The 18766-nt window shown below is 33.0% G+C and overlaps 4 protein-coding genes across 4 annotated transcripts; 3 read left to right on the plus strand and 1 right to left on the minus strand.

Moving 5' to 3' along the window:
• The first annotated feature begins 938 nt into the window (after positions 1 to 938).
• LOC107022862 (remorin 1.4) lies at positions 939 to 2374 on the plus strand. Its single transcript, XM_015223439.2, has 4 exons — positions 939 to 1364; positions 1551 to 1719; positions 1862 to 1943; positions 2023 to 2374. Exons 1-4 carry the CDS (start codon positions 1217 to 1219, stop codon positions 2212 to 2214), a joined length of 591 nt encoding a protein of 196 aa, XP_015078925.1. The 5' UTR covers positions 939 to 1216; the 3' UTR covers positions 2215 to 2374.
• Positions 2375 to 4497: 2123 nt separating this feature from the next.
• Positions 4498 to 6809, plus strand: LOC107021761 (transcription factor UNE10-like). The gene is made up of 6 exons (XM_015222469.2): positions 4498 to 4697; positions 4781 to 5189; positions 5478 to 5564; positions 5733 to 5798; positions 5914 to 6366; positions 6565 to 6809. The coding sequence occupies exons 1-6, from the start codon at positions 4573 to 4575 to the stop codon at positions 6664 to 6666; spliced, it is 1242 nt and encodes a 413-aa protein (XP_015077955.1). The 5' UTR covers positions 4498 to 4572; the 3' UTR covers positions 6667 to 6809.
• Positions 6810 to 11561: 4752 nt separating this feature from the next.
• On the plus strand, positions 11562 to 14992 carry LOC107022454 (lysM domain receptor-like kinase 3). The gene is made up of 10 exons (XM_027917958.1): positions 11562 to 12230; positions 12672 to 12879; positions 12979 to 13118; positions 13213 to 13302; positions 13387 to 13492; positions 13719 to 13870; positions 13974 to 14071; positions 14211 to 14349; positions 14621 to 14719; positions 14828 to 14992. Exons 1-10 carry the CDS (start codon positions 11562 to 11564, stop codon positions 14990 to 14992), a joined length of 1866 nt encoding a protein of 621 aa, XP_027773759.1.
• A 158-nt stretch (positions 14993 to 15150) lies between these two features.
• Positions 15151 to 18269, minus strand: LOC107022531 (serine-rich adhesin for platelets-like). The gene is given in 4 exon segments (XM_015223124.2): positions 15151 to 17007; positions 17009 to 17086; positions 17191 to 17254; positions 18169 to 18269. Coding segments are annotated over 2 exon segments (1467 nt in total). The 5' UTR covers positions 17051 to 17086; positions 17191 to 17254; positions 18169 to 18269; the 3' UTR covers positions 15151 to 15582.
• Between the last annotated feature and the right edge of the window lie 497 nt (positions 18270 to 18766).

Consider the following 18766-nt stretch of genomic DNA (forward strand, 5'->3'; position numbering starts at 1 on the left):
AAATAGACGATGATGGATTAAGAATAAAAAGAAGAAAAGAATAAAATATGTTGGGTTAAGAAGAATGAAGATGATTATGGAAAAAAAAGAACTGAAACTTGATGGAGTAAGAACAAAACGGTAGAAGAAAAGAGAAGTTGTCCTGCTTCATGAAATTTTTACTTTTTTAAATTTCAAATTTTTTGAATTTTGAAATTTAAAATTTCAAAATTTGGTCTTTTATTTAAAATTAATTAAATGTAATAATTCAAAATCAAAAAGCTGATTTAAAAGGTTGAGTGTTTAAATGGATAAAATTCAAAATTCAAAAACTGATTTAAGAGGTTGAGTGTTTTAATGGAGAAAAAATAGGCATTAAAATGGGTAAATGTGTATTATTAGGAGAGAGAATGTAATGTATCTAAAAACTTACACTAAAATAAAAAAAAAGGAATTATGTAATATTTAAAAAAAGTAGGGAAAATTAGAGAATATAAAAATTATAGTTGTGTATTTAAGCTATTTTTCCAAACTCCAAACAGATACCTTTCCTGCAGCATGAATAGAAACAAGACACATACCTTTACTCCAAAACCATCTTATACTGAAAAAAATAATGAAGAAAACAGAAAAAAACTATCAATTTGGTTAAAGCTTGTCTTTTTATCTTCGCTTCCTAAGCACACTTTCTCTACCTCTTTTGGACTGGGATGGGATAGAGGTGGATTCACGGATACAGATTTGGTAGAATTCAGTATTTTATTTCAAGATTAAATGTTATAGTATATATGTGCAAAAGTAATAAATATAGTTAGATATACATATCAAGACGTGTAAATTCTTGATTCGCCACGAGGATGTTGAGAAAAGAATGACTAGGAAAGTATCATAGGAAAAGTCTATTGCTTTTGGAGAAGTTATTCCAAACATAGTTGCAAAGATTATGTATAATGCTGGAAACAGCAAATTTAGTACATTAATCTCCCTCTTTAAAAGTAAACTCTACTAACTTTCTGTTTAATTTTTTCTCAAGTTTTAGAAAGTGTCATCAAAAAGGGATTAGCATTTGTAGGACATAAATAAACTTCAGCAGGCTTGCTCCAAAAATAGAATCTTAGAGTACTAGTCCTGTCTAAGCCAAAAATTCACATAGACAAGATTTAATAGTAGCTAAATTTTCGTCACCAGGCACGGGAACAGGAACAGGAACCTGCAGTAATACTAATTGTTTAGCCAGATGAAAAGGAACATTTATGACTTGGGTGATGGAGAATTTGCAGCAGCAATTGCTGCTACCGCGTTTGCTATACGTTCCCTTGAGGAAAATGCTGGCTCTCAATATCAGACAAAAACAAAAAGACCTGTTATTAGGCCAGCAGAAGCAGGTAAATGTCAACACTGTTTACATAATTTTCCCTGGATTATTAGTACTACTAACATGTTAGTTACTATTTCTACTAGTGATCTGTTTGTGTAAATATCTTTTTCATTGCAAGAGCATAGAACTTTAATGCCATTTTTCCTTAGCAAGATATCATGAGTATAAATTGCTTAACATGTTTTATTTGAAGCTCCAATGAGAAGGACATCCACGATGAATCGTAAAACTTCAGCAGAAATAGTCAGTATAACTCCAGTAGCTAATGATAAAATGCAAAAGGGGATTTCAAGAGGAAGCAGAAATGCTGAAAACAAAGCTGATGCTTGGGAGAAAGCTCAGATAGCCAAAATAAGAAAGCGGTACAAGTTTTATTATTGATTGTTCTTTATGTTATAAAGGTTGATGATTTCAGTTCACCTATAACACACTTTTTTAAAATTTTTTGTTGCAAGACATATTGTAATTAGTGGCATCTTAATAAGCAACGTTCTCAAATTTCAGACATGATGAGCTTCTTTCTGCGCTTCTTGCTTGGGAGAACGAAAAGAAGATGATGGCAAAAGAACAAATGGAAAGGAGAAAGGTTAGTAGTCTCCAAGTTTTGAAGCGGTTATAGTGCGAAATGCTTAGTGCTTAAAATGACTTTTATTGGGAAATTGCAGAATCAAGTGGAGCTTGCTTTGAAAAGGAACTTGCAGCATTACAAAAACAAACTAGCGAGGATTGATCATATTGCCAAAGGAGCAAGAACACAAGCAGAAGAGAAAAGAAGACATGAAGAAACCACAGTGAAAGAGAAATCAAATAAGATTAGATCAACAAGGACTGGATCTGTTACATGTTACTGCTTCTAACTTTAGAACAGTGTACAACACCGGAAAATGAATCCTCTGAAACTCTATTTACACAAGAATTGTACTCAAACTCATTGATTTTATATTGAAATCTGTCTTAAGAATTATTGCCCTAGTGTGCAATGGTTGGTTTATAGCAATCGAAAATGCATTAATCCTGTTGTGCTGCATATTATTACGCATGTAGTCGAAGGAAAAAACAACTCATGCCAATCAAGTATTTTAAGTGATAATTGTTGCTGTTGTTGTGTGTTTCAACACTGGTATAAATCTATCACTGGTTTGACACATTTACGCGTTACTGGTACCTGGAAGAATCTGTATTTCCATAGGCTAAAACCTTTCATACCCAACCAATAGAGGTCTTCTTGACATATTTTGCAACCTCTGAAACAACATGCTGTCTCCTGCTTCTTTTGACATTCATAAACTTCTATTGACAAACTACCCTCACTGTTTCTCATAAGTAAAATTTTGTCATTTTCATTTGATAATCTATGTATGCTAATGAGCATGCAGAATTCAAAGGTGGCCCTTTTTTGCCTGATGATGGACCAATACAGTAACATGTGACCAACCGGCTGTCTCAAACAAAATGCCAACAGTAGAATTGTAGATCACACGGGAAGAGTTATTAGAACCACGAATTTTGCTTCTCCGAAGCCAGCAGGCTTAGCTAGAGACAGGGACTTCTATCTCAATCATTAGGTTGACCCTAGTGCCTGATGTCGGTAAATTACATGTACCCAATATTTACACCAAACCAAGCAATCTAACCTTAGCGGTTAAAGATTAAAGTGAGAATACATATCAAATAAAATACACATGTCATGGCCTAAGAAAGGCTGGTTCCATGATTCAAACCTTGGCCACATGTAGAAACGTAGAACATTTCTCATTACTCCAATACATGCCTACTTGCATCTCAATCATGACGAGAAATGATTCCTTTACAAAGAATTTGAATGGTAAAACTGATTGTGAACTGTCTCTGTTGAGCTATTGATGGCGATCCATAATAAACCCCATTTTCAACATCTAAGTGTGGCCGTGCAATTTCCAGATATTGTATATTAATATATGAAACATCAATTAATATGGATCACATGGAAACAAGAAATACTACAAAATTATTGATCACACAGGTTAGGTAAATCCTTTTCTGTTGAATTGATTATGGGTACCCACCTGACTTCCCTACATGAGACCATGTCTAATTAAGAACTTACAATTGAGTGCAGAATAAGTTGAAATGTTTGTTGTTGTCGTTAAGAACATTCAAAATGTCTATCCAGAATCAACTGTGACTTGACATGTCTCCAGAACCAGTGGCATAATTGGCAAGAGTTCAAGTTTGACACAACAATCATGTCACTTGCAAAGTAATTACCGCTATATCTCTATAACTAAAATTGATTGACTAGCTGGTAAAAATGATAACCAACCTACTATGTCAGGTTAAACTACAGCAGTAGTGTAAATATGTGTATATAACTTAAATCCAATTGGCAAACTTGGAGGTACTTGGGAAGTCCTAAATACAAGGGATCCCATAAACGAGGAGTAAAATCTTCTACGTGATGACAAGGTTTTGCAACAACAAAACATACCAACTTAGAGAAAAGATGTTGTCCCTGCATCTGCCTGGTGCCTATGCCAGCAAGTGAATGACATGAAACAACAAAAGTGCTGATGTTTTCAGTAAGAAATTTCTAATTACATTAATAACTTATACTAAGGATTCCAAAATTTAATCTAACAGCACTTGATTAGAACTTTATACCAATGTTTATACGAAATCATGGATGAGAATGACAAAAGATAACCACAAATTACCAGCCCCACCTCATCTTATGAAGTCGGCATAACTTCTATGTGATTGAAATTAATTATATTTTCTTAAAGTACTATCAATTTATTTGAATGGATGTTGCATCAATAGTCAGAGCAACCAAAGTCAGATAGAGAGGCGGCAAATTTGAACGCATTGAATGTTTTTAAACCTATCAAAAAGGAAAATATCTTTGTTTGAAGTTACTAATTACAATGAAGAAATCAGTTCCTGATCTTTAGGTGGATATAGATTTTGCTCTTTCATTCTTTAGAGTTCTATCATCAAAGAAAAAGAGTAAAACAGATACACTAAGATGCCAAAACTTATCCATTTGAAATCCAGGATTTTATTGCTACAACACATAGTGTGCATACATTAAATATTCAGCTAAATATGACAATCCTGTAGGGGACCAGAAGATACTGAAAGACATTTTTAGTATAAAAGAGGGAAAGCCAACTCAATATATTAGGACTGGAAGTAACTGAGAAATTAAGAGAGTAGACCCTATCAAAGGCATCAACATGAGTCATCATACTTGGAATTTTAGTCACCAAAAACAAGAACAACAAGTAGTAGAAAAAGAAGAAGAGGAGAACAGATATACTCGTGGCCACGTGCATAATCAGCAGAATCAAGTTGACCCCATGTATGTGCTTATTATACTAGCAACTAGTAACATTTTTCTTCAACATCTCTTTCTTTCTACTAATCTGATATCTAAAAATTCAGGTCCAGTAAGTGTGAAGTTGCAGAGTTAACATGGGAAAATGGGCAAGTAGCCATGCATAGACTCGGAAGCAACCTCTCGAATGAGCAAACAAAACACACATGGGGAAAGGCTGGTGACACACTAGAGTCAATTGTGCATCAAGCCACTTTCCAAAAACAACATCATAGTTATATAATGGGAAGTGATGGACAAAATCAGGCAAACATCAACAGGGAAAAAAATGTATCTTATGGTGCTCAACAAACAAGAGGAGTACTAAAGAGGATGAGATCATCAGATTCTGATCCCCAGTTATATATTGGTGGAATATCATTAGAACATTTAAACGCTCGTGCAAGTGCTAAGGACAATGATATCACCATGATAACATGGCCTTGTAATGAGGATTCTGCCTGCCATGGTGGCTCGGTAATTGAACTTCTTACGTACTTCCTAAATTTTTTAAAAATGGAAGCTATAAGTATACTTCTAACAATCAGATTCATGTCTCTTTGTTAAAAAGTGATTGCTAGCTAGTATGATCATCAAATGCAAATACCAGTAGTCACATAGCTAATGTCGCAGTCCCACTATACGTTCTTGTACTACATATATAGTACTAGTACTTTGGAATTATATTTTGCAGTGATATGTATACTTCCTTCAAATACATATAGGTTACCAAACTCTCATGCATATTGGATGACTTTGTGACAGGAAAACAAAGAGGAAGAACGTGAAACAAAAAGCTCCAACCCATCAAAACGTAGTCGAAGAGCTGCTGTTCACAACCAATCAGAGCGGGTATGTTGGATTAATGCACCTTAGGAAAAGTTAGTACAATAATATACCTGTATATATATATATGAAAGATATAGCTTTTCACTCTATCTTATAAGAATATCAGAGAAAATAACTGTATGACTATATGAACTCACTAGTTACGCATTGTTTTGTTTGGTTTTGGTGCAGAGACGCCGTGACAGAATCAATGAAAAGATGAAAGCTCTGCAGAAGTTGGTGCCGAATGCTAGTAAGGTACGTAGTTTATAACTAGCACATGTGCAAGTCTAACAAGTATTATTTGGTCTATATACAGTATAATTTTCTGGCGAAGGATGTTCCCTTAAATTTCATAGTCCATATATTACAGACAAATAAAGCATCCATGCTGGAGGAAGTGATAAAGTACTTAAAACAGCTTCAAGCACAAATTCAGTTGATAAGCTATGCTAAAAACATGGAGCAGCAAATGATGATGATGTCTCTAGGAATGCAACCACCACATATTCAAATGCCTTTACTAGCAACAATGAACATGTGTAGTAGTACTGCAGGAATACTTAACAATATGACTTCTAATTTAGCTCCAGCTCCTTATCAATCTCTTATAGGCGGCCGCGCTCCCCTCATTTATCCAACCTCTACAATTCCCACTCTTTTTCCTCCCTTCATATCACCACCCTTCGCCATGGCATCATCCATTCCTAGTATTCCATCACAACCTATCAACGCCGAATCCATCAGCCCCAAACTCACCAAATCTGCAGCTGCCCCTGATACTTCATTCCCTTTTAACCACCCCTATAATGCATATCTACCTCAAGTAAGTACTCCCTCACCCCCAACTTTTTAAAACTTGTGATTTAAAACAAGTCAAAAGAAATTATGTGACGGTCTCATTAAAAGTAAAGTAGGAAGTATTAAAGTTAAATTTTTTCTAAATTATATTCCATTTATCTATTCTAATACCGGACTAAGGGACGGTTGAGCAACTCAATTAATTTTCTATGTATACATGCAGTCAATGAAGATGGAGTTCAATAATGAGATGGCAGCTCAATATCTGCAGCAGGGCAATCAAGAAAATGTCAATATCCGAGGCCAAAAAGAACGATCCATCTGAATATATATTTCTATACTCACATTTTTCTTACTATATTTGATGCATTTTATGTATTTCACATATAGTATGGTATATAAATTACGATATCGTCTAAGTTTAATTTAATGTGCAATAATATCGAACTGTTTTTTTCTTTCTTTCTAGTAAACAAGTCTACTTGAACAATATGTATGTAGTTGTCTAATGATATAAATTCAATTAAGCAAAAATAATCTTAAACTCATTTCGGATTATGGTACTTAAGCAAAGTCAAAATTCTAATTTTGATATCGCTAAAAGAAATGTTTAATATATAGATAATTTAACCCTTCCAATTTTTCTAGTTGTACCAGTCAATATATACGGAATCAAAGCTTGTTACGATGGATTCACATATCTTATTTTTCATCACCACTCATTGGCTGAAAATTGAAAAAAAAAAAGGACCAATGGATGATCTCAAAAAGATTTCGTGTGGGTTCTACGTGAAGCAGCGGGCCTTCATATTACAATTTACGCTCTCCGTTTATTTTGACTAGTCATTTTTTTTTTCAAGTTAAATTTACATAGATTTTGATAACATTTTAAATATGTGGCTTTTTTATAATGTCATATTCATATTGATACGAGAGGAATTGTATCTATAGTATTTTGAACATCTAAATACAAAACTAAAAATATAATATAATTTAGCTCTAAAAATTAAATAAACGGATACTCGTAAAGCGAACATGACTGTTGACAATAATATTCGAATAGAAAAAATAATAATCAAAACCAAAAAATATCGCTATAATCATTTTATTCATTTCAAATATGAGTGTTATAAGTCTGTTCTCATAAGCTTTATTCATGATTTGAGGGTTATTAGCAATGGCATATTCCTCGAACTATGATTATTTGAATTTGATTACTTTGTGAATATTGTATGAATTTGCAAAATATTTGAGATGCTTCTTTAAGGCAATATAATACATGCATAACCTAAGGGTTAAGGGTTAGAGTAGCCTCCAAGAATTCCAACTGATATCTAATTTTCAATATCTACGATAACAACTAAAAATGTTGAAAGGTTAGATAAAAATAATTGGTGGGAAATTCTAGAAATGATGAGAGTTGAATATTGCGACAAAGTCTTGTCCCTACATGTATGTATTAAATTACAAGAAGCTTAGAGAAATTAAGGCCTTTTAATGATTGCTGGACCATTTTGTATCTTAATTTGTCATAGGCTGGACCTAATAGAATTGGACATTGGAGTTATATTTTTGTATCATTGAAAAGGAAGGACAATTGTTTTCTTTACCATATATGCTTTACAATATTCTATATGCATGTCCAATAGCAACTTGATGATAAATCTCTTTCAAAGACTTTTCAAGATGAATCATTATATATATCATTGGTACACGCTTGTTGGGTCTTTAGTAGTTTTCACTAGTTAAAAAATATCATTTATCGAATGATAGAAATTGATGGACATCCTTTAATACATTTTTCGATAAAATAATTGAAGAATCACTCAATAAAAAATAAAATTTTTTAATTTTTTTTTAAAGGACCTGATGAATGTCTATCGTTAGAATTAGTTCGATCCGATTTTTCTTTCGGATTGAATTAAGGGTAAATTTTATATATAGCAAATATAAAAATTATATTTGTATTTTATAGCTATAGTTTGCATAATTGCGCTCCATAGCAAAATTTATATTTGTTATGGAGCTTTTGATTTGTATAATTCGCTAGATACATCTAATTTTATACAAATTGTTCAGTTTTGTATAAATTGATTTATACATTGTAATTTGCATAATAAAATCTGTATTTGTATAATTATAAGTGTATCGGACGAAAATATATGTATTTGTATTTGTATTTGTATATACATTTTTCTCTCGCTTTATACAAATACAAACGCATTTTATACATTTGTATACTGAAAATGGCTAATTGTATATCGAATCAGATGACAAAAAAAAAGACATTTGTTGCTAATTACAATAACATAAATTATATTATAACATTTAATTTAAATTAATAATTTGTTATTTTATACAATTTTCCTTTGAATTAATTCTACAATAGAATCACACTAGTAATGATAAAAGAGAAGTATTTTTGCATCACGATTGTATTGCAGTTGCACCACAATTTTATTTTATTCTGCTCGTTTTCTTAGTGAAACTTTTGGGCCCATTTTGCTCTTAGCCCGCGAAAATTTGCTATCAGTTCTAAATGTTATAAAGATGATTTCAGGAGTTAATAATTGAGTCTGAACTTAGTATTTATATACATTTAATAAATTTCTTTAATACAAAAAAACTATTCGAACAAAAATTATTGATCTAAGAGAACTAGAGTAGTCAATATGGGCTAGCCTACCCCATTCGGGCTAATTCATACAAACTTTGACATTTTACGGATTAGATTGGGCTAGCCCATTTTTGATGTAGGCTAGAAAATTATCGGCGTAATCCACAAGTACGTGGGCTACAGGCTTGCCGGGCCAGCCCACTTCTTTAAAATTATATATTTTTTATGATTATTAAATTAAATTTTAAATTATATTTAAAAATATTATCATAAATATCGACAAAACAATGTTACATAATGTTAATGTTACTTTTAATCAATCAAATCAACGAATAAAATTATCTTTATAATAGTTATTAATTTTTTTTTTCAAATAAAAGTATAAATATCTAAATAGAAATATTAATTTAATTGTTTTGAATTTGGACTCTCTTTAATTTAAAATTTTAATATTATATTACATTTTTTAATTAATTTTTATTGGCCCATGGGTCGGCTTTACTGATATTTCTCAAGCCCCATAAATCAGCAGACTTATTTCGAACGAGCTAAAAAGCTCTTAAATGAGCTGCAAAAATCATAACCCATCCCTATAAAATTACGGATTAGGCCAGGCTGGCCCAACAGAATAGCCCATATTGTCGACTCTAAAGAGACCAAAGAGACCGTATGATGCACATCAATAATTATTATTTGTTGAAGATTAATATTAGTTTTTTTTCCTATTGTACAAAGTCTAAAATTTGGTGATCAGGAAAATATAATGAGAATAAAACGCACATTTTACTTACGGAGACAAAATAAATTTCCATGTCACATATATATATATATATATATTACTTCGAGGGGATGTAAATCTCCACGTCACACATATATATAATTTATCCCTTTCAAGGTATATATACGTAAAAGAAAATAGGAAAAATTACATAAATTGATATATTTTAAAAAATAATTACTAATTTTAACGATACTTTTTGTTTATTACCATTTATAGCAATGCTTTGTTCAATCTGTAATATGTATTAAAAGTGAATTATATATGCAATATATATGAATTATAATTGTTTTTTTGAAATATATCATGTTTGTTTGGTAAAAAATTGTTACATTGTATTATAAATGTATTAAAATATGTGATAAATGTATTATTCATCATTAAAATTTATATTATATGTGAATAATAAACTGTTCTTTGTAATATATATTAAACTTGTATTATAAATAAATTAAAAGTGATCAAGTGAAATAAAAATGTTATTGCTATAAAATAGTAAATATTTTTTTATTATAGTATATTTATGTAAGTTTCTTAAGAAAATATTTAAGCTATCTACATAATATAAATGTTCTCACCGTTAGACTGATCATATTTAATCTTCCGTAACTAAATTGTTATCACATGTTAAATTAAACTATACAAAATTACATTAAAAGAAATATAGAATTTCAATATCTTTTTGGACATAAAAACAACATAAATAAGAACTAGACTCCAAATAAGATAGATAATATATAGTATAACATGTATCATAAATAGTGGCCGGCTGATTAGTCGTACGTGATACACTTAATTTGCATCGCCGGCACCAATTTTAATATGTGAGTAATACTTATGTTTTGACTACCATTATTACTTCATTAATATATTGCAAATAAGTGGTGGTGATAATGACATGTGATATATTTATCGTATTATGTGTGTCTTTTATAATTTTTTTCCCATACATATATACATGATTTGAGAAAAACAATTGATTCAGTAAAATTCGCCTGCATTGAATCACTTTAAAATATATAACCTTTCCTATTTGTAGTTGTACAACAGCTAATCTTAAGATTAGTGACATAATTTTCATTTCCATTTAATGTTATATCCAATTCTAAATGATTTATAAAACTTCAAAAGGGTTATCTAGAGAATTGGCTTCACACTAGGAAACTCCACCTCTACTGCATTGGTTTAAACAGCTTGCAAATTTTGCCTTGAAATGCAATTTTGTTATGGAGCAAAAAATATATTTCGTCCGTTTCAATTCGTTTGTCTCTAAGTTTTTAGTTCGTTTAGAAAATAATGTCTCTTCCTTTTTAGTTTAAGACACAAGATACAAGAATATTTTTTACTTACTTTAAAGCCGTGTTCGTGTCAAGTTAAAACCAGATAAACAAAATTAAAATTGAGGGCGTAGTATATATTAGAGTAGCACTAACATTACTACTAGAGTCCAGGTATCTTCATTTGCTGCATTGTAAAAATCGGCTAGTATGCATTGTAAACAGTAAAAACCAAAGGTTCCAACTGATGCAGAAGCATTGTAAAATACAATATGATATAATACTGCTATATGTTTCATATATGGAAACACAATAACCTCCCGATATGTGCAGGGTGTCTATGGTACGCAGTCTTACCCTACGTTTCCACATGAGGCTATGACAAAGTGGCATTATGTTTATATTACTGTATATTGTCAACAAACAAAACAACAAATAGGATCTGACAAAGAGGAAATGTTCTATCAGAATATCATGATTTTCATAACCTGATATTCTTTCCTTTTATTTCACAAGCTAAGGCAGAGTTTATTTTCATGCCAAGGCTTATGGCTTCTTGGTGTTGTATCCTCATTTTTTACTTCCTATTTCCTCTGATTTTCCCTAAGATCATAACAAATTTTACTTCTGCTATACCAACTCAGTTAACTAACGTCCACCCTTTTCCATGTTCCGATCACATCAAGACGTGCAATGCTTTGCTCTATCAGCACAACAGTCTCTCGAAACAGAATATCACATTTTTTTACTCTGTCAATGCATCAGCAATCGAGCCGATTAGCTATGATGACAGACAAGACTACCTAATAAATGTACCTTGCACTTGCAAAGATGTTAATGGTACTGTTGGATATTTCTATGACACGATTTATAATCTGCAGTCAGGGGATACATTTGCAAATGTTTCTAATGACATTTATAGTGGACAGGCTTGGAAAGTTGGTGGAGAAGATAAAAGTTACAAGGCTGGGGAAAATGTAACTATGCATCTATTATGTGGATGTGTGGAAGATGAAGAGAAGACTGTGGTGACGTATACTGTTCAGCAGCACGATACTTTGTCAACTATTGGAGATTCACTTTCTTCTCAAGTCAGTGATATTGAGAGCTTGAATCCTTATTTGATAAGGCCACAGTTTGTAGATGTTGGATGGCTATTATATGTGCCCATGTACAAAAATGGAGTTCCTCTACCAAGTACCGGTAAGTTATATCTTGTATTGAAATTTGTCTCTTTTTTATCTCATCAACTATGTTTTACTATGTTGACTAAACATTAGATCATCATATTGATTAATTTCTCAGACAGTCAGCTTTCTTCTTGATTCCAATTTTCTTCAATATCAAAAAAGTTATTTTATGAGATTACAGTTATTAGCTGAGTAACCATCTGAGAAATCAAGTCATTAAAGAAGATAGCCTGCTTATAAGTGTCTCCAGACTGTTGGCGAATTAGATCATCTCCTATTAGAAATTTTCTGTTTTTTTCATCAGTTAAATAGTCAGTATCTCATCCTTGGTTAGCAAAGATTTCCATAAAATGTAAAGGAAATAACTCAGGAAGTTATTAGATAGTATATACATTAAACAGTGGCTATTTGATTATTAGAAATTGACTTTTCGTTGCTTCATTTTTTACCCATCATTCGACAGGAAAGAATCACAAAGCACACAAATGGATGGTATTAGTTGGAATATTATCAGCTGTGACAGTACTTTCAATCTGCACTGTGATAGTATTTATTCTAAGGAGAAATAGATTGCAGAGACGCACCAAGGAGGATGCTGCAGCTGTTTCCAAAAGCTTTAGTACAAAAAAAACCATGTCACTTCAGAAGCAGTACATGTATAAAGATCATACTGAAGGTTTACTGTTTGACATTTATTTACGATGATAAGCTTATGCAAAACAAGAAAAGATTGCATGACAGAAAATTAACACAATCAATTTATTCAACTCTGCAGAAATGCCAGTTTTCGAATCAGAAAGGCCAGTAATATACAGTCTTGAGGAAATAGCAGAAGCTACAAGTGATTTTGATGAGTCTAGGATTATCGGGGCAGGTGGATATGGGAGTGTGTATTATGGGACGATTGGGAAGCAGGTATCTATCACTTCCTTTTGTTTCATTTTTTCGCAAGCCAACTCAGATTCTTCTGTGCCTCGCAATTAAAAGGCGATTATCAAACTGATTCTAGGAAGTTGCAATAAAAAAGATGAGGTCCAACAAGTCCAAGGAGTTTATGGCAGAACTCAAAGTCTTATGCAAGATCCATCACATAAATGTGGTAAGTAATTAGGTTTAATAACTGAAAACTGCAATTTACTTCAATGTATGATGCTCCAGTATTTATGAAGAGTTCATCATGTAGGTGGAGCTGTTGGGATATGCCAGTGGGGATGATCACCTCTACCTGGTCTATGAGTATGTTCCAAATGGTTCTCTCAATGAACATCTTCATCAACCAATGCTAAAAGGTATTTAATAACATGTAGATTCAACCTTAAGCTCATTTTGATATAAAATTTAAGCGATAACAGTCCACTAGTTAAAAGACATCATAAACTGGAAAAATCTGTTTAGGAATGCTGAGAAGCTTCAACCAAGATGGAGAAAGGATAAAAAGAACTAAGATTTTGAAAGTCAAAAAAGAAGAATTAAGCAGAATCATTAGTTAGCTTACATCCATTTGTTCTGAATCAGGTCATAAGCCTCTAAGTTGGACTACAAGAACACAGATTGCTGTAGATACTGCAAGGGGTATCGAGTATATCCATGACCATACAAAATCTCGGTATGTTCACCGTGACATAAAAACGAGTAACATTCTACTGGATGAAGCCATGAGAGCTAAGGTGCCTTCTTGACTCCTTCAAGTACATAGATAGATGAACTAAAACTTAGTGAAGAATTTGTAGTTTTCAGTTAACATACATCCAAGAAAGTGCTCTTTTATAGGTTGCAGATTTTGGCCTGGCAAAACTAGTTGGTCGGACTAATGAAGATGAATTCTTGGCGACCCGCCTAGTTGGAACACCAGGATATCTCCCCCCTGAGTAAGCATGTGCATTTAGTCATTCTTGCTAACCATTTTTTTGTTTTTTTTACAATGGAATGCTATATTGTCTTGCATTATCAGAACCATATGATTAGAAGAATTTGTAAGATTTGCTTCTGATGCCTCATATGTTACAGATCTGTAAAAGAGCTGCAGATAACTACCAAAACAGATGTTTTTGCATTTGGAGTAGTTCTTGCAGAACTAATTACTGGCAAACGTGCACTCATTCGTGAAAATGGGGATCCAAACAAGATGAAATCACTCATCTCTATTGTAAGTCAACTATTTAGCAGAGATATATTAAGTAATAAAACACAACCACATGAATGACCATCGGAAAGAAATGACTCTATTTTAGAACATGACTTGAAATACTAAAAATTGCTTATACGAAAGAAGAACCTAAAATGAAGAATATGTGAGATGTATGCATTTCTTAGAGCATGGATGTCAGGAGATCACTTTCTTGCCTGTTATAGCTTTAATTTATATACATTATATGTAGTCTTCCATTAACAAAAAAAGGTATCAACTGAATGGTCAGATTCATGAAATTTTCCAAGACGAGGATCCAGACTCAGCATTAGAATCTTTTATAGATGAAAATCTCAAGGGATGCTACCCCATGGAAGATATACACAAGGTTGGAAATCTAAAAATTCTTGATGTCCAAGTCTCTAGTTCTTCTACTTCTATTTTGATGGCCAGTAGACTATGCATCTAGAGCTGATATTTTCTCATTACACTAAAGATGGCAGAAATTGCAGAGTGGTGTCTAAGTGAAAATGCAATTAACAGACCAGAAATGCGGGAGGTGGTTGTTTCGTTATCTCAAATCAGGATCTCATCCACAGAGTGGGAGGCATCATTAGGAGGCGATAGCTTGGTTTTTAGTGGAGTCTTTAATGGGAGATGAAATGCATTTCAAGAAGTCATGAAACTCTAATTTTTAAAATAGAGTGCAAATCTTACTACTTCCAGCAGTCAATGTTCTACTAATTGATGAACTTATTTTCTTTTTCCAGTCTTGTAAAGCTAAAGAATGTTTTGGTAAACATGAATATAAATACAACATTTTGATTTCTACTTGGCTTCAGAGTAATCCTCCGAAATTTCTGTTGTTTATTGAGCAAATATGTACAGGCATAAAAGAATTAGGATGACTGTGTGTCATCCTCAACAGAGAATTTAAAGTCTGGACTATTCTGTTATGCAGAATAAAACCAATACTTAATGGTAAGACTTAATACGCTAACAAGTGCCTCAGCTACTGAAATTTTACATGGGTGAGTTACTCATCGAAGAATGTCTTAAGCTCAACCAAATTTCTCTGAATAGACTGTTCTAAGCACTCATTAACTCGATTAAAAATCAAATTTGAGTGATCAATCCCTACAACTACCTAAAGTAATAGTCACAAGGACAGTAACAAAGTATTATCATACAGATTACTGCTTGGAATCCTGCACCTGGCAGACAGATTCCTTCTGTAAAGAGAAATGTAAGTTAAGATCTTCCAATTACTGGAGAGGATTTTTTATCCTGAAGGGAGATTACAGTTTCAAAAGCACCCACCAGAGCCTTGACCTTGCTTCTCCTAGTCTTGGCAAGCTTGCTTGCAGTAACTTCAATCACGTTGTTGAACAAACTTGGAGTTTCTTTTGAATCCTCTATACCATTGGATCGAAGATTTACTGTCACAACTTCGCCTTTCGCAGCATATGAATGGCCATCAGCATTGGATTTTCTCAAACCTTTTCCTATTGGATTACCATTTTCATTTTCGCCCTTATCTTTTATGGTGACTTGCCTCAACTTTTGTTTCCGCGGACTGTCTTTCTCAGATTGGGTATCAATTGTCTTCCCTTTTTTGAACTTTAGCAGTTTAGGACTGTAATCTTCCTTTTCTAAGCCAAGTTGTCCAGCTTTCCGAGGTTTTGTGCTTTGCTTCTGAGTTGTAGTTCCATTTTGACTGGTGCTAGAGCTTGTTCCATCACAGTGAGCAGACTCATTTGCTGAGTTTGATGACGGTGACATCAATGAAGATGAGGAAACGGATGACTGGGTAGTGGTGTCAATAGTTCTCGAGTTACTACCACCTGAAGATGGTGGAAATGATGGGGAACAAAGGGATGAAGACGCTGTCTTTCCTTGCTTTGAACCATCTCTATGCAAAGAGGATTCTTTGGCCTTACTATTTTCCTGGGAAATACCTGTAGTGTTGCTTTTAGTCTTTGATTCTCTAAGATGCGACGTCTTCTTTGTCACATTTTCATGACTGATTTTCCCAGTCCTGCTTGGCGCAAGACTAGTCCTACTGTTAAGTTGAGATGCCTTTCTGGGGGAGTTGTTACTGGATATTGTGCTCGATACTTTTTTCACAGAAGATTTTGGAGACAATGCAACAGTTGAGGTAACAACACTCTTTTTCTTGCTTAGCTCGGAGGATCCACCGTCTTTCTCCATTTTACAGCTCTGGTTCTGTCTACTGCTTGATCCATTCGATAGAGACTCTTGAAGTTTCGAAGAATTCCCTGGTATAAAGTTGTCACTGTATCTTCTTTGATGCCTTCTTGATGCATTTTCTTCCAAAGGCTTAAGCTTGGACTCACTTTGTTGATTTACAGAAGGCGCTAATCTTTTGGTGGACGATTGCATTTCCTGTCCATTGACTTGGCAAGTTGTCTGGCTCTTGATCTCAGAAGGTAGTTTAGTTGAGCCTGGTACTTTCTTCCTTTCTAGGATTTTCCCTAATGTTGCTCTTGAGGGCCGAGGAATCTTCGCCTTTGTTGGAGAATCATGTTCATAACCATGTTTGCACATATCATGGCATGAACTTCTTGGAACGTCAAGATAACGTGACAAGACCTTGTATCCTCCCATTTCAAAGCCTACACTTCCGGTTGAATTCCTTCTCACACGATTTACTATAAGGCTCGATTTTCTCCAGGTTTTCAGGTATTCCATCAGCCATTGTAAGAGAAGGAAATGAAATAGCAAACCAACACCCCTGCAGATATGTTCAGCATGATATAGAGGGGTTTAGAGCAAGCAACTAAAAATCTGTGTGTATATTTTCTGCTACTTCTCAAACTGCTAAACAAGAGTACTCACCGGGACCTGAAAGCAAGAAGTACCAGAGTGCTTTTTGAACCGTCAACTTCACACGTTTGGAGTCCTAAATAGATAGAAACAAGGACATGTTAACTGGTGAAGATCAGGTGGGGATGCTTTTTCATCCATGGCTTGTGTGACTTAACTCAACATTCTGTCATAAAATGCAGATAACAACAAAAGGAGAATTACATACATTTAGTGCCCTCTATATTCATAACCTACAGTTGCTAACATGAAATGGAGCAGTTGGAAAGCTAGAAAAAGGATATGCTATCACTTATTTCATAACAGTTTTTCGAGGAAAAAACAGAACAAAACAAGAAGAAGAAAATGTTCTTTTCAGAAGCTTCCGGTTACTGCTTTCATCTATCCATTCCACCAACTTGAACTCGAACTTGAACTCTTATCATCTTATTAATCCTAATAGATTAGTTCAAATTCTTATCCCTCAAACAACAATAAGCTTAAAATCCCAAAGCTCAAATTTGGCTATATCACTCATAGAGGCTGAGAACATAAACTCTAGCACAGGTGTTTTGGTCACATTAAATTAATCAACATCTCCATTTCTTGACATCAAATATATAATCTTGCTTGTTCAGGTGAGATTTTTGTAGAATTACATTAAATATATCGTCGTTGTTTTGTTCATGTAAGATTTACACCATATATTTGATATTCCCTATTATCAACAGCCTAAATTAATCAACATATCCATTTTCAATGTGCTAGATGAACAATCTTATATTCCAAGAATTTAGATCTCCTTATTGAGGTACTCTTCTTCAACAAATTTGAAAAAATGAATTTGGCTATAAACAAATCATACCATTGAGGTTTCAGAATAGAAACAAGAAGTTTTGATCATCAAGAAGAAACTCAATTCTAAAAATCAAGAATCAAGAAACTTTTAACTAACAAATAAAGAAAAAATGTTTAGAGAAAGAAGAAAAAAAAGTTTTGTTAAAATTATACCTTTTACTTAGATGTAAGGAACAGGGACCCCAAACAATTGGTTAAAATTTGTTTTGTGGAAAGAAGGGAAAAAGAAAGAAGTTTTGATCTTATTGGTAGAATTGATAAATTTATGCGAGAACAAGCGTAATTGTAGCAGAGTTAAATATTTTTATAGAAATAGTAAATCTTCACAAACAAATCACAATTAGCATAGAAAGTAAAAATAGAAAATGTATTAATTGTATATTTAGTTCATATATAAAACCGTTTTGAGTTCTGCAAAACATTCAATATCATAGTTGGTTTGATGATCAGAACATTTTGAAACTGAACCAAGCGATTAACAAATATTTTTTTATGTATAAATGTATATGTACGCGAAAAAATATTTATTTGTACCAGATGTTTCACTAGATTAAAGTGAGAATACATATCATTTATTTCGATTAAAGTAAGTTCTTAGGATTCACTCAAAAGACTAGACTAGAATGCCTTAAACCATAAACTAGCAAATTTTTCTTTATGGTTGTCAATTGACCATAAACTCATTAGATTATTCTTATGCATACTTTCAACTTGAATATACATACAAAAAAATTAGTTTCAAGAAGAACTA

The sequence above is a fragment of the Solanum pennellii genome, chromosome 6, assembly GCF_001406875.1.
Source record: "Solanum pennellii chromosome 6, SPENNV200".
NCBI lineage: Eukaryota > Viridiplantae > Streptophyta > Magnoliopsida > Solanales > Solanaceae > Solanum > Solanum pennellii.